The 26,872-nt window shown below is 40.4% G+C and overlaps 4 protein-coding genes across 6 annotated transcripts; 1 reads left to right on the top strand and 3 right to left on the bottom strand.

Annotated features, from left to right (window-relative positions):
* Positions 1–92: 92 nt before the first annotated feature.
* On the bottom strand, positions 93–5,998 carry stambpa (STAM binding protein a). Its single transcript, XM_062554725.1, has 10 exons — positions 5,864–5,998; positions 4,477–4,685; positions 4,182–4,257; positions 3,984–4,079; positions 3,357–3,723; positions 2,725–2,849; positions 2,308–2,445; positions 1,904–2,016; positions 1,715–1,814; positions 93–1,407 (listed from the first exon to the last, which is right to left on the bottom strand). The coding sequence occupies exons 2-10, from the start codon at positions 4,677–4,679 to the stop codon at positions 1,351–1,353; spliced, it is 1,275 nt and encodes a 424-aa protein (XP_062410709.1). The 5' UTR covers positions 4,680–4,685; positions 5,864–5,998; the 3' UTR covers positions 93–1,350.
* A 585-nt stretch (positions 5,999–6,583) lies between these two features.
* dusp11 (dual specificity phosphatase 11 (RNA/RNP complex 1-interacting)) lies at positions 6,584–11,222 on the top strand. 3 transcript variants are annotated; one of them, XM_062554763.1, is made up of 10 exons: positions 6,584–6,770; positions 7,116–7,223; positions 7,334–7,409; positions 7,498–7,629; positions 7,894–8,017; positions 8,110–8,170; positions 8,262–8,308; positions 8,718–8,793; positions 8,884–9,057; positions 10,187–11,222. In XM_062554763.1, exons 2-10 carry the CDS (start codon positions 7,180–7,182, stop codon positions 10,527–10,529), a joined length of 1,077 nt encoding a protein of 358 aa, XP_062410747.1. In that variant the 5' UTR covers positions 6,584–6,770; positions 7,116–7,179; the 3' UTR covers positions 10,530–11,222. The 3 variants fall into 3 exon arrangements, with proteins under 3 accessions (XP_062410747.1, XP_062410748.1, XP_062410746.1); XM_062554764.1 differs by having other exon boundaries at positions 7,121–7,223; XM_062554762.1 differs by having other exon boundaries at positions 7,169–7,223.
* Positions 11,223–13,236: 2,014 nt separating this feature from the next.
* LOC134101284 (caspase-7-like) lies at positions 13,237–15,781 on the bottom strand. Its single transcript, XM_062554885.1, has 4 exons — positions 15,565–15,781; positions 14,179–14,342; positions 13,833–13,962; positions 13,237–13,705 (listed from the first exon to the last, which is right to left on the bottom strand). The coding sequence occupies exons 1-4, from the start codon at positions 15,779–15,781 to the stop codon at positions 13,389–13,391; spliced, it is 828 nt and encodes a 275-aa protein (XP_062410869.1). The 3' UTR covers positions 13,237–13,388.
* Positions 15,782–20,480: 4,699 nt separating this feature from the next.
* Positions 20,481–22,874, bottom strand: LOC134101008 (caspase-7-like). The gene is made up of 4 exons (XM_062554543.1): positions 22,506–22,874; positions 22,199–22,362; positions 21,875–22,010; positions 20,481–21,740 (listed from the first exon to the last, which is right to left on the bottom strand). The coding sequence occupies exons 1-4, from the start codon at positions 22,720–22,722 to the stop codon at positions 21,421–21,423; spliced, it is 837 nt and encodes a 278-aa protein (XP_062410527.1). The 5' UTR covers positions 22,723–22,874; the 3' UTR covers positions 20,481–21,420.
* Between the last annotated feature and the right edge of the window lie 3,998 nt (positions 22,875–26,872).

The raw sequence follows: 26,872 nt of genomic DNA on the forward strand, positions 1-26,872 counted from the left end.
CTGACCAAGGTACTGACAGAGAGGATTAAGCGGTCAGTAATTAATGTCTGTTTGGTAGGCTACACATTTTTTAGAAAAATACACTAGTAATGCTTGGACAATATATTTATTTGTCTGCAGATATAACAATTACAGCACGCAATACAAGAAATGAAGCAAAGTAACAGTACAAGAGAAGACTGATCAGGGGTGACGAGGTATAGCCTAGTGACGCCACTAAATAGATCCACAAAATTAAAAAAGCCACTCAAATGAAAGAGAGCTTTGCAGCATAAAGTTGGATTATTTCATTAATCACCTTAGAACACTTTACTTTCCCTACTTTATTAAGTGCTGTGTATTTGGATTAATACAGCATAGCCTACACACCTTCAACATCTCGTCTGCACTGCACTGGAGCTTTACTCCTAAATCATTTGCAAAACGTAATAATAAGCCCATGACTTACTTTCAAACATCATTTTAGGTTGTATATCACTGTCAGACATTCAAAACATATCAAAGGTACATCATTTGAAACAATAAATATGACTAAACAATATAATGATTTTTGTTTTATCCATGTTGACTTAAAATTGTTTTCAATTTCCTTCCTGCATAATCTTGATTTGGCACAAACCTATTCCCAGCAGAGAGCAATGCTATTGCTAAGAGTAAGGCTCTAATGTAGCACTCCATACTGGCTATCAGCACAGCACATAATCTATGTGAATGTCCCTGCAGATTGTATTATCTTTTTAGCAGAGCAGAGTATTTCCCACATATAATAATAATAATAATAATAATAATAATACATGTGAAATGTATGGACAAAAATAATTGCACAGTACAGAATATTAGACATATCATTATAATTTGTATAATTTTAATCAGGTCTGGACCCTATGTTTTACGTGCATGTTGACTAGGTGCTTTGCTTCTTAATGACAACTGATTATGGGAGAAAAGTAATCAAATATTGATCTACTGTTTGGCTTCTACAATCTCTTGGTCCCTTTGAAGTAAGCCTTGCTTCACTGACCTTTCTTCAAGAAATAGTGAACTATTTCACTCTACCATGACTCTCTACTCTACCAAGAGAGTGAAAGAATGCTCAGGTATAAATATGTAACACATATATAATAAGAGATCAAAGGTATTGTGAAAAATCATACTTTACTACTTAAAAGTCTTTCTTCTGATAAAAAAACAAACATAATGGTCAAGCTTTTCGGCCACCAAAAGCTGTGTATTCTTTTTATCATCTGTGTCCATCCATGAGCAAACAGTACATTAGGCCACTTTGTAAGTTGAGGTTCCCATAATGTAGCAGGAAGCAGGAAGGCACGCAGTATGGCTGCAAAGGAAACATCACCTCAGGTCCAGCACCGTCACACCAATATCAGTGATGTTGACGTGTCGGCTGTCCTGTAAAAGATAATGCAAAAACAACCTCGTCTGTGAGCATGACTCAATGTCATATAGGTTAGCTGCTACATAAGAGAAAAAAAAGCTACTCCTTCTCCTCCCATTACTGCTACTAGTACTACTACTATTATTACCACAACCACAACCACAATCATCCACATAAAACTACCATGCTATTATAATCTGCTAATACATTGTCCTGTCAAATTGGTAGTGGGAGTAGTGCTAGACAAAGGCACTATAAATACTATGATCCAAAAGCCTTAGCCCAGTGGACCACTATAAAAAAGGAGAAAACACTGCTCACAGTAAACAATGGAGGCTCCTTAGTGTGTGGATGGAATCCTTTTTGTTTGCATGTAGAGATTTCAGTCATGCCATGATCGGTTAATCTGAAATAGCCGGTCCTGCACACAAATTCACATCATAAGGTCTCTATCCAGACAAACAAAACCTGTGAACAGATTGACCACTGAGACGAGCACCAAGGACTCACTCATTAAACTTAGGAGAGCAGACGATGGCAATGGACTCCGGTAACATCATCTGGTAGGAGCAATGAGTATGCAGGTCCACACTAGAAAGAAACGCTGTTTGTGTGGGATGGGTCTGCAAAATAAACCACATGCATGTTTTAATTGTGAAGACATAGCTGTTATCAAACATGAAGTAGGAGCAATTCTAAGAACCACATCAATTCTAGAACCACAAAACATTTTTGTTTATTTACTGTGGTGAGATTCCAACACTGCTGCTTTCAGAACACAGAGGGTAAAGAAGGAGCCCAAATGCACTGCAGTGTAAAATACAGGGTCTAAGCTGCTGTATTTCAACAGAGGGTGCCAACTTTGGGAGCAGGGTGTTAAAGGAGGGGTGCAGGGTCTGCACATGGATTATTACATGGATCCAGCCAAGGGTGATGAGGTCGTACTGGTCCTGGATGAGGAAAAGCTCTTCCTCGTTCTCTGTGTCACAATAATCTGGTCCCCCACACTGCTTGGGCACGATCACATGGGTCACTGTGAAGGCATTCTTGGTCTGCAAAGGCAATGGATAGATTTAATGGCATGGCATGGGACCATTGTCTCTCCGCCATTATGATTTAGAAAAACATGCACGCGCACGCACACGCACACGCACACGCACACGCACACGCACACGCACACGCACACGCACACACACACACACACACAGCATTAATTGGCACATTCTTAAAATATGCTTCATTGGTGATATAATTCATAATCATTATCAACATGTCTGATCACAGTAGAATATTTTGTCATAATTCACAGAGTGCGTTCAGCTATGACTTACCAATTTGCCACAAAGAATGCCGCAAGTCTCAACTGATCGAGAGGTGTTGGCATCAGCTAACTTTAGGAACTTGTGGCACAGTTCAGAGGGCACTGCCAGTTGCCGTATGCCATCGATGGTCAGATCTGTGAAAACACAAAATTGGCTGACAGTATTAATTTGGTGGAATCAATTCAAATCAATATGTTGAGAAATACAGTCTATTAGCTTTAACACAAACTGGTGTTAAAGATGAACTGTGCAAGTTTTTTTTGCTTAATTTGCCTTAACTGATCAGCTTCGGAGTCATTGGAATGGTTATTTGACTTATTTCGGGTTGAATGATGGCCGTCTCGCTTCCCCTAGCGTCTGTGAGCTGAAAAACTACCCTTGCAAGTTTATGCCACTGGGCCTGTGGCACTGACAAACAGCCGCGCGATCATGCCCATGTAAAGGCAGACTGACCGATTGAGGAGTGTTGTAAAATACACACGCTAAAGCTGTAAGGGAAGCTCTGCAGAGAAATCTGCAAGCGTAAAACAAGCGAAAATGAAAAGCGAAAGCGAAAACAGCAAAGAAATCACCAAACCTGCATAGTTCCTCTTTAAAGGCAAGCACATGATGTTAATAAACCAGGAATAAAGGTGCCTTACTGTTCCCCGAGATGACTGGTACACTGGGTTTCAGAGAGCGGTCAAACATTGGGGCTGGGATGGGAGAGGGGGTGTAGTTGAAAGTGGGACTCTGAGGGGGTGTTGGGTTGACGAAGACGGCTTGGGGCGGTCCCTGGACATCATCCACCAGTGGAAGTGAGGGCGCGGTGGGGGCGACGGCCGGGCTGAAGTCGCGCACGATGCGCTGCCGCTGGCTCTCCAGCTCCTGGCGCCGCAGCATCTCCTCGAAGGCCAGCAGTTGCTCCTGCTCACGCTGACGCTGCTGCACCTCGGCCTGCTGCTGCCGCTCGGCCTCCAGCTGCTTCTGCCGGGCCAGCTCTCGTGCGTAGGCCTCCTCCTCGGCTTTCTGACCACACGCGTACACACGTACACACACACGTACGTACACACACACGTACACACGTACACACACACACACACACACACACACACACACACACAGATTTAGAAATACATTTCCATCAATATTAATATGCCCTCGAATTAGTCCTAATAACACACTTACAATACTGCTACCCTTATCGACTTCCAGGCCATGAATCTCTGGTATAAGGAAATATTCCCGACAGACAATTTTGTAACTACCCTCCCAGATAAATTACTTACTTTTCTCACGAGATACTCTGCATAATCTTTATCATATTGTGTTAGGAGTAGTTTCTTCAGTTCTTCAGCTTTTGGAAAAGCAATCTCTTTCAGTTTCTGCAGGACAAAAACATGTGTTTTGTGTGTGTACATTAAAGTTAAACTAGGTAAAGTTGTCCACAACATTGCAACTTAATGAACATGGTAGTACTACAGTACCCTCATAGTCTCCTTCTTCTCTGGTATATTGGCTGTTTTGTAGTCTCGATGTTTGGGGAGCTTTTCGATGAAAAGTCTAAGGCACAGTAAAAGTGTTACTGAATATTTAGTTCACACCTGTACAAAAGTTCACATCAACTCCTTATGTTGTTAACAATAATAACCATACAGATGACAACAAAAAGGTGTACATAAATATTTCAATATAAAGAGGGCACAAGATCTTAACATATAGTTCCGTCAGCTTTTAGGCTGTTCAGTCCAAGAATATTGGCTTGTACATGAAGTCACTTACGTTATATATTTATTGTAGAGAATGAATGCATGCTCCGTGTTCCCCTCATCGGCATAAACACTTGCCATGCGAATCATCTCCATGCCAGATCTGAAGTATCGTCGAGGCGGAACATCCTCGTTCACCTCGACCGAACTTCCCACTTTTGTGAGGACACGGACGCGCTCCTCAGGTTGGAGACTGATATCGTTGTGGTCAGACATGGTGCACTGATCAAATAAAAAATATTGATTAGCTATCTTTAAAATTAACCACATATCAAAATACTATAAGGCCACCAGACCCAATCCATTAATTTCCCAATTCATCTGTCACAACTACCTCGGCGCACATAACTGACATTTGTCTATCACATCTCCCAAGAATGCATGTATGATCCCTTGGGAGTTTTTTATTGAAACTTTGAACCATCACCCTCCAGTTATTTGCATTGTTTGTAAAAGCATTGGCATCCTGAATGTTACTCCTTAGCATTCTTTCACACATACTGTACGCATCACGCATTTGAATAGATTTGTCGATATTTGGGGGCGGTAACAGTAGACTATGTTGTGGGTGCAAACAAGCTGCATCGCCATTGAGATCCCATCAAGGGTTACAAGGTTACAAGTAGGCTATTCACTTCTGCGATCATTTTGGTACTGGAACGAGCTATTTGACGTCTTTAGAAAACAAAGCATGTTACCCCAGTCTAGATGTGTCTGTATGTCTATCCAAAGTAAGGAAGGTGCCCGTTTCGAAGTTAACTGATGGTCAGATCAACCGAAACTCCTATACTGTTTGCACCTTCAAGTGGTCTAAAGTCAGCTTGTGTGAAAGAATAAAAATGCCAGCTAAATGAGTGTAAATGTTAATCTTTAATGTTACAATCGACTTAGTAAATAGACCGTCGGTAGCCTAATTCCTAAACTGTTATCTGGCATTTAACCGATTGCACAATTTACAAATGTACCACTGATCATCGATTGATAACACCACAGTTTCCTGGCAAATTCAACGTTGGCCAACGTTATGAATATGAATTGCCATTTTTGGCGTTATCAAGCTAGTTAAGGGTTAGCTAATTTAGTTAATTTAGTTGACTTTATCATTCCACCACGTCATGTCATGTCATAAGGGAAGTAATTACGCACTCACGTTATAACGATAACGCTGATCATTTGTTGAATGAAATAGACTTACGTTGTTTAAGCACTATTTACTACATTCTGCCCACTTCTGAACAGCTCTCTGAACTAGCTTTACATTACAGCTAACACAGCACTGGAATACTGTCAAGAGCTAGCTTTCGCTAATAAACAGACACGCTAACTTTATCATCTTCAGATAGACAGTAACGTTACTGTGAAAATAGTAACTTAAATAACTCCAGAGTGTAAAATCTCACCTTGTTATGAGGGATATGACAAAAATGAGCTAAAGATAAGTCATGATTCCACGATATAATGGCATATTTTGATAAGTCATTTTGCACTTTACGCCACTACTTTCCATAACAGGCAGCTTCCTTCCTGGTTTAACGCATGACGTCAAATATATCGAGATCAGCTGGGTATGAGATCACTCGTCTGGTAGATAGTTTGCAAGATGACAGCTGTTAAATTTTGTGATATTATAATCCCTATTATTAAGGAGAACCTTAAACTGCAAATGATTTGAATTACTTGAAATCTTGCAGCTCTAGGCCTACTTGAAATATAGAATTATGGTGGTAGTTGGAAAGTATGTTCTTAGAAATATTGGGCCCTGTGAAAGAATCGTAATAATTCAGGCACTATGAATCCTCCTACACTCATTTGAGAAACCCAAAACACGTTGAGACGTTGCACTCAAACATAGGTTTCTCAAGATGTCTACAGAATCCAGCATAATATACATATTATGTCAAGTCAGACCACACATCAATGATCTAATGTTATATACAAATATGAAGTGTAATGAATGAAACTGGCCAGACTAAGTTAGGTAAATCTTGCACGGTCTGCTCTAGACCAAAATTAACTAAGAAGATCTCGGTCTGTTCTGATCAGACTTCAGAAGAAGATTTTAGAATGCAATAATACCTCCGATCCAGAAGGGGGCAGTAATACTTGATGTGATGAGTTAATCGTGTTGCCAAACGTGTTCCAGAGTAGACATGGTTACAGAAGCACCAGAAGCTAGCTGTGTCTAGAAGGCTATGCATGGGATTCATCCATTAATCGTCTTTAGTCGTACAGTGACTTGTAGGGATTTTGTAAAAGCATTCCAGTTTTGTTATTTTACATCTTTTCAGACGGATATTCATACCACGCGTAAGTCAGCTAATGTTCACAAATGAGTCATGCCACTCTGAAGCTAGCAGCACTAGCCAGAGATAACTAGAAGAACTCCAACGCAGCAGTTAATGTTAACGTTAAGGAAGCTGGAGTCGCACAACCTAACAATGCAATATAAAACAACAAAGTGCAATACAATTATAGCTAGAACCGATATGCAGTCAGTAAATTAAATGTTGTGATTACCAATGAAATTGTTTGCGTATCTGAGATGGGCACAGTCGTGCTGTTGAACGTTCGATCACGTTAAGTGATTCTAGGCTATGTTAACCTGATTCCTATATTATTGTGTAGCTAATATAATCACTTACATTTTTGTAGGACAGTTCTTTAGCTAATGTTGGCTTACTGAGGGCCCTGTGATCAAATTACAGATGCAAAAAGAATGTCTCACTCTCAACACAAGAAGAAGAATGGTATCCCTGATAGGTAAGTTTAAGGCTGCCTTTGTGCTGTAAGATGAATGATGAACAAGTCACATCTTTCAACCTTGACCACCCGTCATGTAATTCCATTGCATTAATTAATATATCTTTCAGATGGACCGATTACAAGTCTATGGGTAAAAGGATACCTGGAACGCGCTTCATTGCTTTTAAGGTCCCTTTGAAACGGGTAAGAAATTACGCTTTTGTCTAGCTTTCTTAGAATAATAATGTATCTTAACACGTTGATCTGGAAGTGACGCCATGTTTTCCCACAGTCCCTTCTAAGTCGCGTGAGCCCCTCTGAGGCATTTGGCCCAAATGATCTTGTACATGTGTTGGAGGAGGAGAAGCAACAGCTGGGTCTCATCATTGATCTCACTTTCACAACACGCTACTACAAGCCAGAGGTAAGAGTAACATTTGGCTTGAAAGCTTGCTGTAACTAAGTAGTAGTAACTACTAGTCTATCCACAGGGTAATGTAGAAGTTGGCACATATGCCAGGGCATTTGAGGGCAGGGGCACGCTTCCCGTTGTGTCAAGCTGATCTAAACTCTGCTTGCACTTTGACATTGATGGTAGATAAGCTTTGAACTTCACTGATTTGATGAGAAAGAGTTGTTGTCAATGCTCTCTTTACTACTGTGTGTAAACCTAATTTGTGATTCGCAGGATTTGCCTGATTCTGTGTACTACGTGAAGATCTTCACTGCTGGACATGAGGTTCCAAGTGATCCGACCATCCTCAGTTTCAAGAGGGCAGTTAGAAGATTTTTACGTGACAATGAAGAAAACGGCAAGTCATCTACCACACCCTTAGTACTAGTAGGCCCATAGATTTCTGTGATATGCCTGTGAACTGTTTTTTTCTGTTCTTTTCAATCACAGATAAGCTGATTGGCGTCCATTGTACCCATGGACTGAATCGTACAGGTTACCTTGTGTGCAGGTTGGTGTCGTCTTGATTAGGTCTTTGCAGATAGTTGACTGACTGAAGTACTGCATCAAACTCAGGCCTACATATATCTCTCCACTTGTAGGTACCTAATTGATGTAGATGGAATCGAACCAGAGAAAGCCATAGAATGTAAGTGATTTAGTTCCATACGGAATAGCATGTTTGTGCTTTCCTGCACGTGTTTTGGAGGGGATTGTCTTTATAACCAAAGTCTTTTTAATATAAGTGTCTCTGTTATAACTCCACCTCTAAGAAGCTCACTCATGTGGCAGTCGGTATTTACCTACTCTTCAGTTATTACATGGATGTTGTCTTGGTGACTGTTTGGCCTCAATCTCACCCTCAAGCCATTATAATACGAGATAGAAGTGGACTCGTGGCATGTACAGAAAGCTTCTCATGTTGCCAGTAGGTGTCACTGTTAGCCAATGTTTCTGAGCCATATATCTCTGCTTGTTTTCAGATGAGTCTTTGGCTGATAGGTAATTCTTGATGAAAATGAAGGGTATGGATGCTGATTAATTTCCTCTTCTTACAGTATTCAACACATCAAGAGGACATTCCATAGAGAGGCAAAACTACATTGATGACCTGCAGCAAGGGCCTAAGAGGAGGTTTGTCATCAGTTGGCTCTATTTTACAACCTTTAGTAATTAGCCCAAGACTCTCAGTAACCGGTGCCTTTTAATGTCTTGTTGTGGCAGTAATGATGGTATGGAGCTGGAGGAACCAGATCAAGAGCCTGTCCAAGGTTATGCCAACCAGAGACATCGCAATGCCCCCTTCGCCCAGACCCAGGTCTCTAAACACCACCCACCTTTCAGGAACCAGAGACCACGGTCAAGGGACTATGATGTGCCATATGAAGATAGTTTTAGGTAAGTTGTTTATGCTAGATATATTATTGTATTCCTTTAGTAGTATTTGTTACACCTAACACCACACATTTGTACATGCAAGCTTGTACTTCAAGCAGTGTGGAAAATGGGCTCTACCCAAATGGACATTTCTTGTCTCAAAAAATATCTTTTCTTTGTCCCACAACAAATAAATTCACTTTTATTGAGATCTGACCTGTTTCTCCTAAATCCTACATAGAAGAAGTAGGGAGTAAAAGGAAAAGGCTAGAAATGACATAGTTGGTGTAGTTGGTTCACATAGTAAATTCAATGCACCTAAACCAGTAAAGGATAAAGAGGAAATCAGCAACTGGATCAGCAAAGAGGACCTTTACGAAGATATTCTTGATTTAGCAAACAGAACTGAAGGAAAAGACCATAACATAGGCACAGTCACAAAATACAAGTACATTAATCGCCTATGCAGATGATAGTTGGTTATGTCACAATACGAGACTCATTCCTTCTTCGGCATCTATCCCGGCCTTTCGTGTTCGGGCACAACACTGAGATTGTGTCAGCTACGGCAAAATGTGGCTAAATCATTCTTAAATCGAGATGAGATTAAAGAAAATTTACAGTGGGAAAGCTTCACAGCATACCACCAGAGGCCTTGAAGATGAGCCCTGAAACAGTAACTGACACCTTTTACGATCTGTTCAAAACAATATGCTTGACAGAAAAAAATCTTGAAGAACTGGGTTTCATAGTAAAACTACGCAAGAAAGGAAATTTGTGCAACTGCAAAATGGGAGAGGAATGCAGTTAGGCTGAGTGAACCCTGCCTGACCTCCCGGTGAATTTGGATTTCGCCCGGCAGCTCAGGCTGGAAATCTGCACATCTATCTTCCCTGCTTCCTGTCCACAACCTTTGGGTCCAATCACAAACTATCGTTGTTCTGATTGGTTGAAGAACTATCCAAGCGTACAAAGTCATTTGAACAATGCCCATTGATCACGCCTCTTGTGCAGTAGAAATAAAGCGCAGACTTCCCATACTAATGTTCAGTCTTAAAAGATTGAGCTTAGTATGGTGATAGCAAGATTCTGTCTTGGAAGCACTTTGTATTTGTATAATTTGTCTTCTGTACCTTCTGCCCTTGCCCAGACATCCTCATGACTGGGGGAGGAACCAGGGGTTTAATGGTGGTCCAGGCCTCCTGCCCCCTCCTCCTGGGTTCTACCCCGGACCTGGTCTCTACCCTGACCCTCCTCCGTTCATGAGGCTGCCCCACAGGCATCATCCCTCTGACTGGGACAGGAGGGGACCCTCCTACACTCCTCCCTACCCAGTGCTACCACGCTACAGGCTTGGCGGAGCACAGGAAGGACCCCCAGGTGCCCAGCACCAGCCACAGGGACACCAACGGAAACCAAGGGATCGAGATCGGGATCGGGATCGGGATCGGAACCGGCCCCACAAGCACGCACAACGGGACCGGTGGACTTGACCGGAGCAAAAATAAACAAAGCTGTGGTGTTTCTTTGTGTACCAAAGCTGCCATTTGAACACAATTTTGTGAGAATGTTTACAAAAACAATTACAAGTAATTTATGCATTCTCTGAAGGCTATGGCTGGCTAACTTATGGAGATTGTGTTGGAATTGGAATATAGGAGAAGGAGTGGCTATTGCTGCTACGGGCTGTAATTTTCTTGTTTGAACAAGAAAGGAGAATCCTCTTTCTCTATGGATTTTGCATACTATTTATTAGCTTCATTAAACTCCAGTCTTTACATTATTTTAAGGCATAACTGGGGTTTGACTATTTGGCCTTGGTTTCTGTTATAAACAAACAGAACTCTTTTTTTTTTTAATCTGGTTTAGGCTGTGAGCCACATTGTAGACTTAACTGAGTTTGCCTTCTTAGACCATGGACAAGCAAGCAGCTTGTAGCTATATGGATACACTTTATCCTAAATACATTTTCCTGAGAGTTTCCTGAGAGCCTTTCCAGGAGCAATGTAAAGTTATCTTCGTCTCAAGTGCCTTTTATTTTTTATGTTATGTAAGTTTTAAAATTCCAGTTGGTCCAAGGATAAAATAATTCAGTTTGCATTCAGTGCTCTACAGTAGGTTCATAATGATTTGTATTGCTTTCAACCGGTGTAAACATGAATAAAAAAATAAATGCTGGCATGCCTGGATAACATTTTCTTAAAAGAGCCAGTGGTACACAACACTTTGCCTCGAGCACAGAATTCAGTCCTTAGGTCACTTTGAAAACTTAAATCCCGATTCAGAAATGATCCCAGTTTAAGTATAATGCAAGGTTCAGTGTAGCCTTTAGCTCAGTCTTTACCCTCCCGATCGCTTTCTTTACCTCCAAACTCCACACTTTTGTATATATCTCATGCCTCTATCTATACTGTGTAAGTTCAAGTGAAATGTATGTATATAGCATGTTATGCACAATGGTCATTCAAAGTGCTTTACATTTATGCATATGAAACCAGATGAATCAGTGACGACTGTATTTTGTCCACTCTATAGAGTGGACAAAATACAGTATTAACATAACATACCAAAAATATATTTAAATGAAGTTGGCATATGAAAACATTTTTTTTTTAAAAACTCCCATACCATAAGTCAACAGATGAATCAAATTATTTTTAAAACAAGCTATGAAGCATAGCTTCAGGAGCTCGTTCCATTAGTGGTCGGCACACTGTTGTATGAGACTTGAAGTTTATATTGTGCAAACGTGTATAGTATTTTTGAGGCCCAGGCTGTTGGGTCTTATAGACTAGGACTTTGAATTCAATTCTAAATGCAGTCAGGAAAAACAATTATTCACACACCTGGCAAATACTGATTACTGATACAGACCTCAATCCATAAAAAAGTGAACACAAGGCCAGAGTAATGACAAGAAATCTTTCCTGCCTCAAAATCCGGATTGCTGCTAAAAAGGTGTCTATATCATTGTGGAGACTTGGTATGAGCCATTTTTAGAACTGTGATGGTAAATAAAAATGTTTCCATTGACTATTTAAAAAGATATGAATAATTTTGTCAATTAAAAAAAAAAATTGGGGAAGCCAGTGAGGAGACCATTGTTACAGTCAATCTTGCAGGATTGCTTGGATGAGTCTCTAAATCCTGTTTACACACTCAATCACTGATCTCAGATATGTTTCTGAGGTGCCAAAATGCTGAATCAGTTATGGTTTTAATGTAATCACCGAAACTAGATCTCCATCAATTATTTCGCCAAGGTGTTCTGAATTTGGTTTGAATGGTGCACAAGGGCTCATTTGCTCAAATCAGTTCTCTGTAATTGAATTGAGGGTTTGAATGGATCCATCATTGGAGTGTTTGTATATGGGTGAATGAGGTATTAACTTCCATGCTTTATAAACACTATTTTCCTATATGGATTTAAATTGCATGCATTTTGTTTTAATCAAAGTATTGAATAGTCTGGTTATCACACTAAGATCTGTTCGCCGGAAGTTCAGCAGGGTTCACCCAGTCTAAGTATTGGAAGCAAATAGCCTACTTGAAATTCTTATTATGCCCCCTTGCACCAATGGTTTCTTTTGTATTTATTTTATTGATTCCTTATATGTCTGGCTGAATGTCTTTACAAACAGTTAAGTACATTTCCTTGATGCATGATGCATGAAAAGTAAACAAGATACTTGCACGGCACTGTCACTGTTAGTCAGTACGCTAGAATTCACTTCTGAGCAGAAATATACAAGAGAAAAAGCACGCCATGTCCTGTTCCCATTCCGACCTCAGGCACGTAACCTATGTAGGTGTGGCTGACTTGTCGCACAGATTGAGTCATGAGACAGTGTCTGAGTCAGAAATAATTATAGCATGTATTTCATTTTCAGTTGTGTTTTCATAAAACCTGTGAGGTTAACCTGTGACCCCTGATATGATGCAGGTTTATTGCAGTGAAAAAAGAACACTAACAATTATACAATGTTATATTTAATGTACATCAGCAAACCACAGACATCAGTAAAAACATCTGCATTTATGTTATACTGTAAGTAAACATAACAATAATTTACATAGAAAAGAAAAATCTGTGTACATTCATATTCATATTCAATTCACATTTAATTCACATTCAGTTCACAGTAGCCAAATCAAACAAATGTCTAGCAACCTGTTGTGAACAGGGAGTTGTACGTGTGTGCATGCAAGGATATAAACCTTCTGCAAGATGTGTCTGTGTGGAGGTCTAAAGAATTTACAATGAGAAGACCCATGGCGAGGAAATACAACTTTACACATGATGACAGAGGTATTTACAGCCACGAATCAGGTGCTCTTGTCAGCTTGTTCTTTTAGCTGATGGAGCGCTTGCGTGCCTTACTAGAGTCCTCCACCAATGTTGTGGTGGCAAGCTTTCCACTCAGCTCCTCGGCACTCCTCTGGGAGTCTCTGAAGGGGTACTCCTCTTTGGTGAGTCGCGTTGCAAAACATGGCATCTCTTTCTTGCCCGCCAGCGTCTTCCCCCTCGCCTGGAAGTGGTAAGCGACCTGGTAATTGAGTCGTGTCATGAGACGAGTTATCTCCAGGTCATGACCTCCGTCCTCTTCCAGAAGGTTGCAGAAGGTCTGGATGAAGACTGAGCCCAATGGGTGCATGAAGGCACTGTATCCTGCAGGCCAAATGAAGACAATATGTAAGGTATGGTTGCCGCCTGTTCAGACATGCTGTGGTGGTTATATACTTTCCCCAGACAGAGCATGTCTCTTTAACAGTCGCTGACCAAAAGACCAAGTTACCTGGAGCTGTTGCGTACATGACAGCTGTGTTGATAGGAATGGAGAGGTAGTCTGAGAGATTATCATCTTCATCTGATATGGAGACTGCGTCCGTTTCAACTCCACTGTCTAACTCATGGCCTCGACAAGCCTACAAAGACAGGACCAATCAGATTCAAACATAGAACATACTCAGAGAAGATTTGCTACCTCTTAGTCTACATTTATTTTATGCCTATCCAAATGTTTTTAAGATGTCATACTGTCTCACTGTCACATATTTATTGAAGCATGCTTTTATTGGAGCATGCTGTCACTGGCACAGGGAATGCTCTTGAACTGTTTGATTAGTGAAGTGACATTTTACCTGCACAAGGAAGAGCTTTGTCTTATCAACCATGATGGGGCTATCAAAAAACCCAAAGATCCGAGAGAGTCTCACGCCATTGCCATCTGCCCCAAAGACCACTCCTTCTTCTCCATGCGTTGAAATAATGCCAATGAAGCAGTTGTCAACAGTCTTTTTGCTCTCTGTAGGGAATTATAAATCATCAAAAGTTATATTGAGCATCTGCTTTTATTTTACATATGTGCTCAACATAATGTATGATTTTTTCCAGGTACCAAATTCCTCTTAAACCAAGAAAAAATATTGTGCTTTCGCCATAACACTATGTAGTGCAATACCAGGCATTCCTGGCGTGGAATGTTAGTCTCAAGTCTCCACATGTAAGTCAATGTAGCATCAAAGTTTGAAGCTGTTCTTTTAAGGTAAAATGACTACATTGTTGGACATTATTTTGTACAACAACAATACATTTGTTGTTATATCTTTAACATTATGATTTCTTTAGTCAAATTGCTGAACGTGCTGACATTTGTCTTTATTTTATCGGACAAGCTTATCAAGGTTGAAGAAGTTGATTCTCTCAGTGTTGATGTGGTGCAGGGACAGATACCAATGTGGCTTGAAGTGACTCTGACAAGCAGTTTGGTGTGGTGCAGCTGCCCTTCAGGTGCCATTAGCTTATCTCCGCAGGTCATATTCACAGTGTTGTTTTGTCTTAGCCCTTCAGGTTAAAGTCCTTTTATAGCTTGCAGCAATTATGTTTCACTTTCACATCGCCACAGTTACAGTTGTGCTCAGAAGTTTGCATACCTTGTACATACACATAAAGTTGACTAAAAAGAGGAATAATAATAGCCCCACATCATCACATACCTTTCACCATACCTATAGTTTGGCATGGATTTATTTCAGTTAATACCTTGCCTAATACCTTGTTTGATTTGCATTGAGAGATGATCTTATGTAAAGTAGACCATCGCAAGGGTAGGTTATGTGATGATGTGGGGCTTTTAATTTCAAAGGTCAAGGGAACTTTATCAGAATGCAAAGTATCCTGGAACCATGAAATAACTGGCCTTCAAAAATAAAATCTGCAACCTCACAGACCATCAAACTAACAACCAATTTTTGCTGAAAGTCCCTCACTGAAATTCAGAGCTGAAATTACAGTTACCGTTATCTCCCAACTATTAGCCGTGGTCTATACATTGATTTTGCTAAATTTCTCCAGCTATGAGGTTAATACTAGGGGAAGTTAATATGTTTTTAACATAGTTTGGTTTCTTTTAACTTGCATAAAACACTGTCTTGCGGCTTATACACAATGTGGCTAATACACAGGAAATTACTATGAGCAAATTCCAATTTGACTTAAACATAGCCCCAATTCAGTATAGAACATACCTGTGTTAAATAAAGTGTAGATCTCCTCTGCTGTCAGGTCACTGTGAATGTCCACTTTAAAGCCAAGTCGGCTGAGCACTCTATGGAGCCGCTGGGCATCACGACCAACCCCTGGCCGCCTGGTCAATTCCACTCCAGGGTCAAAGTCTTTAACAGACACAACCACAGCTCTGTTGCAGATCCCATCACTTTCCCTTGCTTTGTTCCAAAACGTCATGTTGAGCTCAAAACACTGGTTGAAGTTGAGATTTTTCTATGGAAACTGAGCACCCGAGAGCAGAGCAAGCTGTCCTAGCGTCATAGGACAAGAACAAGAACTGACGTGCAAAAGCACACACAAGACATTTAAGTTTGCCTCGGTCTTTGCCTTAAGGTGTACATAGCAGGTGTGGATCCGAAGCAAACAGTAGGCCTACCCTTCGCTGATTATCAGTTAGTCACAGTCACTCCCTTTAAGGTCTTCTTCCTGTCTGAGCATTTTACAGTAATCACCTGCCTGTTAGGTAATTCTGTCACACATCATATAGCATCATAAAACTTGTTAACCATTCAGTCCTTGCTAATATCTCATGCTTTACGGTCAGAGGTAGCCGTGCGAGTAAGCCAATCAGTCAAGCCATGGTGATGCTGTAAAGAGTTTGCATTCTCATAGGGGAGAACAGGGTAAGATGAGACATTTTTTACATACATCATTCTAAGGTGTCAAAGAGATGTTGTTTTGTAGCCTTCGCACCAAACAAAATTCAAAGTGTTCTACCAATTGTAGTGTAATGCATCGGAATGTTGTTCTAGTCATGCTTTCTCTAAATCACCCTACTCCAGACATGAGGGGAGTCCACTTGGAGAGCAAAACATATTTGTATGCCTACTTGTTTTTACCACATTCAGGCTCAGGCTGGAAACCTGTACATCTATCTCTCCTGCTTCCTGTCCACATCTACAGGGTCCAATAGAACACCTTTGGGATGAACTAGAGCAGAGACTGAGAGCCAGTCTCCTCATCCAACATCAGTGGCCGTGTTTACCTCACAAAAATTCTCATAAACACACTCCCAAACCTTGTGGAAAGCCCTCAGAAGAGCTGAAGCTGTTATTCCACAGGTTGAGTTAGTCATTAGCACTGGATTCGGTCATTTCTTCAACAATGTAGGGCTACTGGTCAAGATTTTCACTCATTTACGCAGATTGCACACACAACCAACAGGAGTAGACTCACGTGTCAGTCCCTGTTATTCATGTTTTATTTTGTGTTCAACATCATTGTTCAATATTAAGTGCCCAAGACGCCGACGCTGACTGTAATAGGTGAACCAAATAAAGCTGATACATTTTTGCCTCTACCATTAAGGGAATCTAATCTAATCTAACCACCAACGATAAACTATACTGAGACTGAGACTGAGACCATTGTTCGAGTGAGACCATCAAAGTGAATGAATCAGTACATGACAATATATATTTGATTACATCAAAGTTAACTTCTCTGGCAAAAATGCACCAAGTTAGAGAGACAGACTAATAGTGCTGACAAGAGAGATGATAGCGACATAGGAAAGTACATGCCACCTACTGGTTAATGCATAGAACAATCATAGCTATGGTTTGTGTACCCTGTAGCCTCGTTTTGGTTTACAATGGCCGCCTCGTGAATAAGGCGAATAGGCCCACACCTTCACGAGGCAGAGTAACTGATCAACAACTGGTGATCAGCAGCTGACCACCTACAGCGCCCTCCACAATTATTGGCACCCCTGGTTAAGATGTGTTCTTTAGCTTCTAATAAATTCATTTTTTTTTCAAAATGATATAGGACCACAATGAAAAAAAGCGTAAAATCCAACCTTTAATACAAGTGCATTTATTTAGAAGGAAAAAAATCCCACATTAAGAAATAATTATTCTTCATAAAATCACCTGTTCCACAATTATTGGCACCCCTAACAATTCCTAGGAAATAAATGTAATTAAAGTATTTCTGTCATTTCTGTCATTTCTACAGTAGTTTACAAAGTCAATCAGAGTATGTAGGAACATTTAATTAGTAATTCTTAACATCCTGTTAAGATCAATATGACGTGACACAGAGGCCATTTCTCTTCAACATGGGAAAGACAAAGGAACACACTGTTCAAGTAAGGCAGATGTGTGTCGACCTTCACAAGTAAGGCAATGGTTATAAGAAAATAGCCACTCGCACACCTGCCCATATCTATGGTCAGAGGAATCGTTAAGAAGTTTAAAACAACTGGAACAGTGGTAAACAAGCCTGGAAGAGGACGCAAGTTTATTTTGCCACCACGCACAGTGAGGAGGATGGTAAGAGAAATAAAAAAAATCTCCAAAACTCACTGTTACAGAATTGCATCAAATGGTTGCATCTTGGGGTCACAAAGTCTCCAAAACAACCATCAGGCACTATCTACATGCCAACAAGTTGTTTGGGAGGCATGCAGGGAAAACAACCTTTCTCACTCAAAATCATAAGCACAAACGTCTGGAGCAGTACTGGGCCTTAAACTGGGACCGTGTGCTTTGGTCAGATGAGACAAAGTTAGAGCTTTTTGGCAACAAACACTCTAAGTGGGTCTGGTGTAACAAAAAGATGAGTATGCAGAACAGCACCTCATGCCCACTGTGAAGTATGGGGGAGGATCGGTGATGCTGTGGGCCTGTTTCTCTTCCAAAGGGCCTGGGAACCTTGTAAGGGTGCATGGCATCATGAATGCTTTGAAATACCAGGACATTTTAAATCAAAATATGGTGGCCTCTGCCCGAAAGCTGAAGATGGATCGTCACTGGGTCTTTCAGCAAGATAATGACCCTAAACATATGGCCAAGTCTACACAGAAATGGTTCACCAGACACTGTATCAAGCTCCTACCATGGCCATCTCAGTTCCCAGACCTCAACCCCAATGAAAACCTGTGGGGTGAGTTGAAGAGGAGAGTGCAGAGGAGAGAACCCAGGTCGTTGGATGATTTGGAGATTTTGTGCAAAGAGGAATGGTCGAAGATCCCTCTTTCTGTTTTCTCTAATCTTGTGAAACTTTATAAGACAAGATTAGGTGCTATTTTATTAGCAAAAGGGGGTTGTACAAAGCATTTACATCAGGGGTGCCAATAATTGTGGCACACATGTTTTGATGTAAAATAATAATTTCTTGATGTGGGATTTTTTTCCTTCTAAATAAATGCACTTGTATTAAAGGTTGGATTTTACGCTTTTTTTCATTGTGGTCCTATATTATTTGGAAAAAAAATTAATTTATCAGAAGCTAAAGAACACATCTTAACCAGGGGTGCCAATAATTGTGGAGGGCGCTGTATGTTTGAAAGGATTATCAGCCCAGGAATTGTAGACCCTTACACGTGTGTATCAAGAGAGATTCCTCCACTAGTGGCGTGGTTGCCATTTTTTCAGTGTTCCACTATACCAGTGTGTTTCAGCTTCTGAAGGGGTAAACCTCTTTGGTGAGGCGAGTTGCAAAACATGGCATCTCTTTCTTTCCTTTCAGGTACCCTGTTTTTGCCTGGAAGTGGTAGGCGACTTGGTAATTCAGCCGCGTCATGAGACGAGTTATCTCCAGGTCACGACCCCCGTCGTCCTTCTCCAGAAGGTCGCAAAGAGTCAGGATGAAGACTGAGCCTGATTGTTTCCTAAATGCACTGTAACCTGCAGACCAATATGAGCATACAATGATTGGAAAGTGTCCTCTTTTTTTCCATAATCAACTGCCTGCATGTCAAATTCTCTCGTTATATCAGTAAGGGATAATGGACGACACGCCGTTCGATTATGCAAAGTTAATGTACGTTCTAGATGGTAAAACGGCCCGACGCGAAGCGGAGTGCTGTTCCATCTAGAAAAGTGTACTTTGTACTTTAACGGCACAATACAACAATGCATCAGAATAGGTGGGCTCAGATTTGATGAATTACAAGATATGAATTGCAAGTAGGCCTACTATGTTACATCATACATCATGGGCTATTTGCCTAATGGAATATTCATTCTGAATTTAATGGATACCTCATAACTTAATATTTGATGTCAGATAGACTGTATCTGAAGAAGACTTAGTAGACCTTTGTGATTTTTTTATTTTCTGGGAGCACAAAAATGGAGAGGAAAGCTCTTAGAGAATGATGATCATAATAACAATAGGCTATATACCCTATTTCCTGGGCTGCTTTTTGTTGTCAGTTCACCCCTGTCCAAAGGACCAAAGACCAAGTGACCTTGGCCGCCTGGTCAAATCTACTCCAGGGTCAAAGTCTTTAACAGACACCAGCGGCGCTCTGTTGCAGTCTCCCTCAGTTCTCCTGACTTTGTTCATATTGAGCTAAAGACACTGGTTGAAGTTTAGATTTGACTAATATGGTAAATAACACCATGAGCAAACAAAACTTACATGAAATGTAACTTCACCACCAGGACTGATGTGCAAAACCACACACAAGACACTGTTTACCTCAGTCTCTGCCTTAAGGTGATAGCAGGTAATAATTTGAATAGTTCAATACCCACAACAGGTTATTAGCTAGTCACAGTCACTCCCTTTATGATCTAGCTGTCTGCACATTTTTATATTTTTCATCACCTGCATATTAGGTATGCGGACATTGACGATAAACAAAAACTGACACTGAAACCACACTGACCTAAGAGGATCCACACTGACATTGTTTGCATTGATCTTCACATACTTGGAAACACATTCAAATACTATACATAGGCTACATGACATACATTTTCAGTAGTTATTACAGTTAATATTTTTTGCTGAATATCTGTGTGTTTTTACACACAATTATGCACAAATATAAATATACGCTTACTTTCAATGATTCCCCCCAAGAAACAAAACTTGTGCATGTTGTTTATTATTTATTTGTTTATTGACGGTTTATCAATAGACATGGAACATTTAAAACTTGTTCATGTATATTTAAAACTTAACCTAGGTTTAATCAGGATTCCATGGTATGAACAGACATAGCAGAAACCTATAAGTCACATAATTTCCACTGTTGGTGTACCATCATTAATTGATTGATATGATACCTATTGGTTTGTATGCTCAGGCTACAGATGTGAGTGGTTGCCTCAGAATCATGTCTTTAATTTATGTTGTAATTAATGGTTCATTTCTTAGGCCATGGATTGCCTGATTTGATTTAATTACCCTGGAGTGGAATCCATTGCTTAGCCAGAGATGCCACCAAAGGTGAGTACAAGGTGTCATAAGCTCTACAGACCACACAGGGTGCTTTAGTTATTCACTGGCTCTGAAGGGAAAGTCCAAGACCTCATCTTCTAACTTCCTTCCTGGTCAGAGGATGAGGCTGACAGTGAGCTGGAAACTCCTGACTCCCCACTCTTGAAAACCTTTACTCATCGAAGACGAAGCTGAGGCTACCCCCTCACACTCTGACTTTCAGCTTTTCAGTTTGGTGAGAGCCCCATTTACTCCACTAATGACTAATGGCCAACACAAATATATGTTCCAAAAGTATGTACAACTATATACAAAATTATGTAAAACAAAACATACTGTAAAAATATGATATTGTCAATTGATTTCTCCATAAAATGGAGAATTTGGTGTTGACTCCAAATATACAAAAAAACATACAGATATAAATACATAATGCATACAGAAAATGTTCTGAATATAAATCAAACAAAAGAAGTTGTGAAACATGAAGTTGCATGTGTGTGCAGCTACAGTATGTCTATACGGTACAGAGAACCTTCTCTACTGACATCGAAGCGCATAAAGGTCCCTGGAAAGAGCTGAAAAGAAGACATTGAAAATGCAACCCAAATCAATCAAAGTATTATCAGCGTGTTCCTTTAGCTGATGGAGCGCTTGCGTGGTTTGCGAGATCCCTCCACCCGTGCTGTTGTGGTTGCAAGTTTTCCACTCGGCTCCTCAGTGCTCCTCTCCGAGTCTCTGAAGGGCCACACCTCTTCGGTGAGGCGCGTGGCAAAGCATGGCATCGCCTTCTTGCCTTTCAGGCCCCCTCCACTTGCCTGGAAGTGGTAGGCGACCTGGTAGTTTAGGCGAGTCATGAGGCGAGTTATCTCCAGGTCACGACCTCCGTCCTCTTCCAGAAGGTCACAGAGAGTCTGGATGAAGACTGAGCCTGATGGTTTCTTAAAGGCGCTGTAACCTGCAGACCAATATGAACATTATCGAAAACTGGATGTATGAAATAAAACTTGAGAATATTAAATGAAAATCTGTAGTTGTTGAGCTTTTGTTTGACATACAAATCCAGTGACTGAGACAGAAAGATTTAATTACCTGGAGCTGTTGCATACATGACAGCTGTGTTGATAGGAATGGAGAGGTAGTCTGAGAGATTATCATCTTCATCTGAAACAGAGACTGAGTCTGTCTCTATTTCAACTCCACTGTCTAACATGTCGCCTCGACAAGCCTACAAAAAAATGGATAAATTAGATTCAAACATGTAAGTCTGGGAGGAGACTGGCCCTTCTTAGAGTGCGTTCATCTCATCTCTGGGTTATCCAAGCAGATGTTGATTTTGTCACGTATTTACTGGAGTGTGCTGTCACTGCAGAGGTAATATTTTTTAACTCATTCATTAGTGTAGTGGCATCTTACCTGCACAAGAAAAAGCTTTGTCTTATTAACCATGGTGGGGTTATCAAAAAACCCAAAGATCCGAGAGAGTGTCACGCGATTGCCATCTGCCCCAAAGATCACCCCTTCCTCTCCATGTGTTGAAATGATGCCAATGAAGCAGTTGCCAACAGTCTTTTTGCTCTCTGTGGAGAGAATTCACTTTGATTTTTTGCTTTACAGTGTGTAATTCAAACCTACCTTGACATCCGTTTTTTTACATAGCCAAATACTAAACACAACTAAATGCCATGAATACCCATTTAACATTCAACAGCACACAACACACCTGTTTTAAATAGTTTGTAGATCTCTTGTGCAGTCAGGTCTTCATGCTTCTCCACGGTGAAACCAAACTTGGTCAGGCATCTTTCAAGCCGCAGGTTGTCCATACTGACTCCACACCGCCTTTCCAACTCAACTCCACGATGAAAGTTTTTAACAGACACCACCACAGCCCTGTTGCAGACTTTGATGCTTCCTCTGGCTTTCTCACCAAAACTCATGATGTGCTTCAGATGATGGTAAAAAGATAGAATTTCACTGCGGAAAATCACTGCACAGTCAATCAATCAAAGCAAAAGAGCTGACAAAAGCTTTGCCTGGCTCCCAAGGATCAAGCAAGAACTGATGTGCAAAATTACACACACACAAGTCATATGTTTGAAGCAAACCTTGATGTCTCAACTCTCAAGGTGTGCAGGGTTCAGCCCTTTCCAGGTAGTTTCAGCCCTCCCCTTGTAGTCATGTTTTACTTTCAATTCTGTCATCACGTCTCTTAGGTAATACTGCAAGACATTGCGACATTTACAAGAAATATCTTTGAGCTGTCCAAGCCCAGCTGAGTACTCACAGTGACATTCCTCATTTTATTCTTCATAATCGTAGCTGGGCACCCAATAATGTATTTTCTGATCGTATAGTATTGATATTGAGAAATTGACATCGATGAAACATAAATAAAAAATAAAACATCTAATCAAATTAGGAGGTGCGACCAGGTAGGCGACCACGGATGGCAAAGTATGTGTGTCCTCGATGAACTTTGCTAGACTTTCCCACTGCCACCACTAGTCTGCCTGCTAGTTGACAGTCTGCATAAGACACATCCTGTGACACCCGCTAGTCTGGCTGGATGATGGGAGATTAAGGTGTCACTGTTTCCATCCATCCAGAGGATAAGGCTGATAGTGCACAAATTCCGATCATACCTGCTTGCCACGTGCTCAGTCCAAGCCTTTACACATTCACATGGTGAGAGATGTATGGTGTGTTACTGTTCAGAGTCGGTAAATTGATTTGCAATGTTAATATTGGAGCTTTGTTGTTGTGTGCATTCTTATGTGTTTCATTAGCTAAATTTCACTATTAAAATAGTTTTTTTTTTATTAAAAAATATGGAACCATAAATAGAATAAATAAAAGATAACGAACTTCACACATACATTTAAAAAGAATATGTGGACGTGCACATTACGCAAACAATCTTGACGTGTTTCCCAAGGCGTTCATAGGTGTGCGTCTCTGAGAACATTCTGCTCAATCCTTTTGCAAATATTGTACATTCTCATCATTCCTCTTACACAGAGGAAGTCCAATAACCTAAAATGTTGACTAGTTTTTAACTGCCTGTTAGCAGACACCTCCCTGGAAAAGAAACAATATGATAGATAGATAGATAGATAGATAGATAGATAGATATAGATACTTTATTGATCCCCAAGGGGAAATTCAAGAAATGTATGTGTGAATGTGTAATGAATATGACATACAGTAGAGGAGAATAGGGATGTGGTTGGAGGCTTTGCCACACCTGCCACCAGGTAAGTTGTGTTTATTCTCCCAGAGGTGGAGGTGGGGTCAGTAGCTGTCAGTTATGGCTCCCAATGAACTAGATTTTTCTTTCTTTATTTCTTTAAAGAAAATGTTTGCTCTTCAACTTCAAACTCTTATTTTCAAATGTGATCACAAACTATTATGTCAATGTATAATGTTGCTCCCTATGTGTAGTAGGAAATGCTGTTTTTATGTCAGTGTTAGACTATGGAAATGTGATCTGATTCTTTAGAAATCTTCACTCAAGGCCCTGGACACAATCTATCACTCTGCCCTTTGATTTCTAGCTGGTGATGGCTATAACTGACCATTGTGTCCTTTATGCTAAAATGGGTTGGTCATATATCTAAACTGGTGCAGGGAAGTTACCATGTTATATTGCTTGTTTGGATATTCAGTTCCCTATCAGACAAGATCCAATGACCTTTGATGCTCAGAGTTCCTCATTCTGAGCTGAGAAAGCTCAGGTAGTATCCCTACTTCCTAGAATAATCTTTAATGAATAAGATGAATGAACTCTCTGTTTTCCTGCGGTCAATTCAGATATGTTATCATAAACCTTCCTACATACATTTGTACCATTTTAAATTCATTGTATTTGATTTGATTTTGTTATAATTTTCTTCCTTCCCCCTCTACAAATAAAATATTAGTCTTTTATACATTGTGTTGTTATGTTGTTGTAATCTCAGCATCACTGAAAATGAGGACTGCACTCAACGAACTTCCTAGAAGCATCTGTAGAGTTATTTATTTCATAAGCAGTATATCTCTGTTTATATTACGTTTATGATTACCGTATTTTCCGGACTATAAGTCACACTTTTTTTCATAGTTTGGCTGGCCCTGCGACTTATAGTCAGGTGCGACTTATTTATGAAATTTAACATGTTTTTGAATAATTCCAAAATGAAAGAGGAGTAAACCTTACTGTCTACAGCTGTCTACAGCTACAGATGGGTGGCCATTCACACCTTCTGATCATTAACATTAAAATGTTGGCCTCTGTGTCTAGTTACAGCCTCTGTCTGTTCGTGGTCTTGGATTTTGTGAATACATTTCTGAATAAATGCGACTTATAGTCAGGTGCGACTTATATATGACATTTTCCTCTTCATGAGCCATTTTTTTATTGGTGCGACTTATACTCCGGTGCGACTTATACTCCGGAAAATACGGTATACCAGTTTTAACCATTTTAGTTTAAAACTACATTATTTCCACATTAAATAAAATCCCTTGCCATGAATGCAGATTTCTCAGCTCAATAGAGACCCACATTTTTTTACAAAATGTATGGAAAAATACTGCAAACTTGGCCAACTGGAGGAATGTAGTTCCATAACAGACCATGCGTTAAACTTAATATCCAACCGGCAACTTTCCGGTTCTCCGCCGTGTTCTCCGTACTCACTGCGTCACAAAACACACACAGGTCCCTGGGGTTTAAACAACCTTTTGTATCTGAACTGTTTTCATTTTTTTTTAAAACAGTTCGCCGATGTCCATCGACCATCTTACACAACTTATTTATTCATGGATTTGGCTGATACTTATCCAGGGAAACTTAGAGATATCCAGTCTGCCTGGAGCACCACAGAGTTAAGTGCCTTGATCAAGGACACAGTGGTGGCAGCCAGTAATCAAATCAACCCCTTAACTTTTCTATGCTACTGCTAGTCTTGCTCCTTGGGCACTCCACTGCATCTCCCTGTGCAACACGATAGAATGGTTCTATGCATGTGCATGTCGTGACTCCGACACCGAGGAGATCAAATAGTACTGTATATACTGTAGTCAGAGAGATATGTCAACCTAAGAAGGCAGCTGCCATACCAAATCCTGGTGTGTTGAGTCTGATTGGTCATGATCAATAAAGAGATGTGCTGGGAAACGCAGCCCTGGAAACGAGTTGCATCACTGGCCTGAGGGCTTCTGATGAGACAGACAGGGCGTGTAAAAACTTGATCAGCTAAAGTTGATGGGCCTGTTTCTCAGGAATAAATAAAGCCTAGTCCTAGACTAAATGAAATGACATTCAAAAAGGTTTATTGTTTAAGGCTAGTCTAGGCAAACTATGGGAAACTGGTCAAAAACGATTCTGTGCTTAAATATGAAATACAGACAAGGGCAACTATAAGACACATTTTACAATAAATATGAGTGCATTTATAATAATACTCATATAAATTATATTGCTTCAGGGGGGTTAGGAGATCTTCAATGGAAAAATCAGATCAATATAAATCATTTTAACCAATGAACAATGTGTGCTATTCCTTTTTTGCATGAAAACTACACATGACGTATTCAACTTAACCTTGTTGAATGATCATACAAAAAAGGTTGTGAGGATTTCAAACATTTTCTCGAAACATTTTGTATTGTAATGTTGTTGTTGCTGCTGTTGTAATAGGCCTAATAGACATGGACACTGATTGGGTTTGGAGTGCTCTTCTCTCTGATACCAGTGGAGGGCAACCTAATGCTGCCAGTAGACTAGGCCTATGTGTCTTGCAATGGACAGCAGATGTCAGTCTTGCCCCTGCAGTAGTATTTATGCAAACCATTTATGATTTGCACAGAGGATTTGAGTTCATGAATCACCTCAGAGTCTGGTCAATGCTTTGGTTAAGGCTGTTTAATACACTACGCTCTATTTACTGGACCAAAGTATGAAGGATCGGTTGACATCATCACTCCAAATCTCAAACAGTAGGATGTGTCACATTTGTCTGTCAAAACAATCTCTGAAACAGTGAAGAATGTCACAGCCGGTCTAGATAAAGCACAGGGGCAAAACACTTTTTTCCCTTAGAT

The sequence above is a fragment of the Sardina pilchardus genome, chromosome 14 (genome assembly GCF_963854185.1).
Source record: "Sardina pilchardus chromosome 14, fSarPil1.1, whole genome shotgun sequence".
Lineage (NCBI taxonomy): Eukaryota > Metazoa > Chordata > Actinopteri > Clupeiformes > Clupeidae > Sardina > Sardina pilchardus.

What these genes read in the sequence shown, in the direction of transcription:
- LOC134101008 (XM_062554543.1), bottom strand. Translation starts at nt 22,722, where the DNA reads ATGAGTTTTGGTGAGAAAGCCAGAGGAAGCATCAAAGTCTGCAACAGG. An exon ending in CTACAAACTATTTAAAACAG is followed by an intron (nt 22,363 to 22,505) that starts GTGTGTTGTGTG and finishes TTCTCTCCACAG; the next exon opens with AGAGCAAAAAGACTGTTGGC. An exon ending in CATGTATGCAACAGCTCCAG is followed by an intron (nt 21,741 to 21,874) that starts GTAATTAAATCT and finishes ATTGGTCTGCAG; the next exon opens with GTTACAGCGCCTTTAAGAAA.
- dusp11 (XM_062554762.1), top strand. Translation starts at nt 6,656, where the DNA reads ATGCATGGGATTCATCCATTAATCGTCTTTAGTCGTACAGTGACTTGT. An exon ending in CACGCTACTACAAGCCAGAG is followed by an intron (nt 7,630 to 7,893) that starts GTAAGAGTAACA and finishes TGTGATTCGCAG; the next exon opens with GATTTGCCTGATTCTGTGTA. An exon ending in ACAGGTTACCTTGTGTGCAG is followed by an intron (nt 8,171 to 8,261) that starts GTTGGTGTCGTC and finishes CTCCACTTGTAG; the next exon opens with GTACCTAATTGATGTAGATG.
- stambpa (XM_062554725.1), bottom strand. Translation starts at nt 4,679, where the DNA reads ATGTCTGACCACAACGATATCAGTCTCCAACCTGAGGAGCGCGTCCGT. An exon ending in CTCTACAATAAATATATAAC is followed by an intron (nt 4,258 to 4,476) that starts GTAAGTGACTTC and finishes ACTGTGCCTTAG; the next exon opens with ACTTTTCATCGAAAAGCTCC. An exon ending in AGAAGAAGGAGACTATGAGG is followed by an intron (nt 4,080 to 4,181) that starts GTACTGTAGTAC and finishes TTTGTCCTGCAG; the next exon opens with AAACTGAAAGAGATTGCTTT.
- LOC134101284 (XM_062554885.1), bottom strand. Translation starts at nt 15,781, where the DNA reads ATGACGTTTTGGAACAAAGCAAGGGAAAGTGATGGGATCTGCAACAGA. An exon ending in CTACACTTTATTTAACACAG is followed by an intron (nt 14,343 to 15,564) that starts GTATGTTCTATA and finishes AATTCCCTACAG; the next exon opens with AGAGCAAAAAGACTGTTGAC. An exon ending in CAAAGCTCTTCCTTGTGCAG is followed by an intron (nt 13,963 to 14,178) that starts GTAAAATGTCAC and finishes CTGTCTTTGTAG; the next exon opens with GCTTGTCGAGGCCATGAGTT.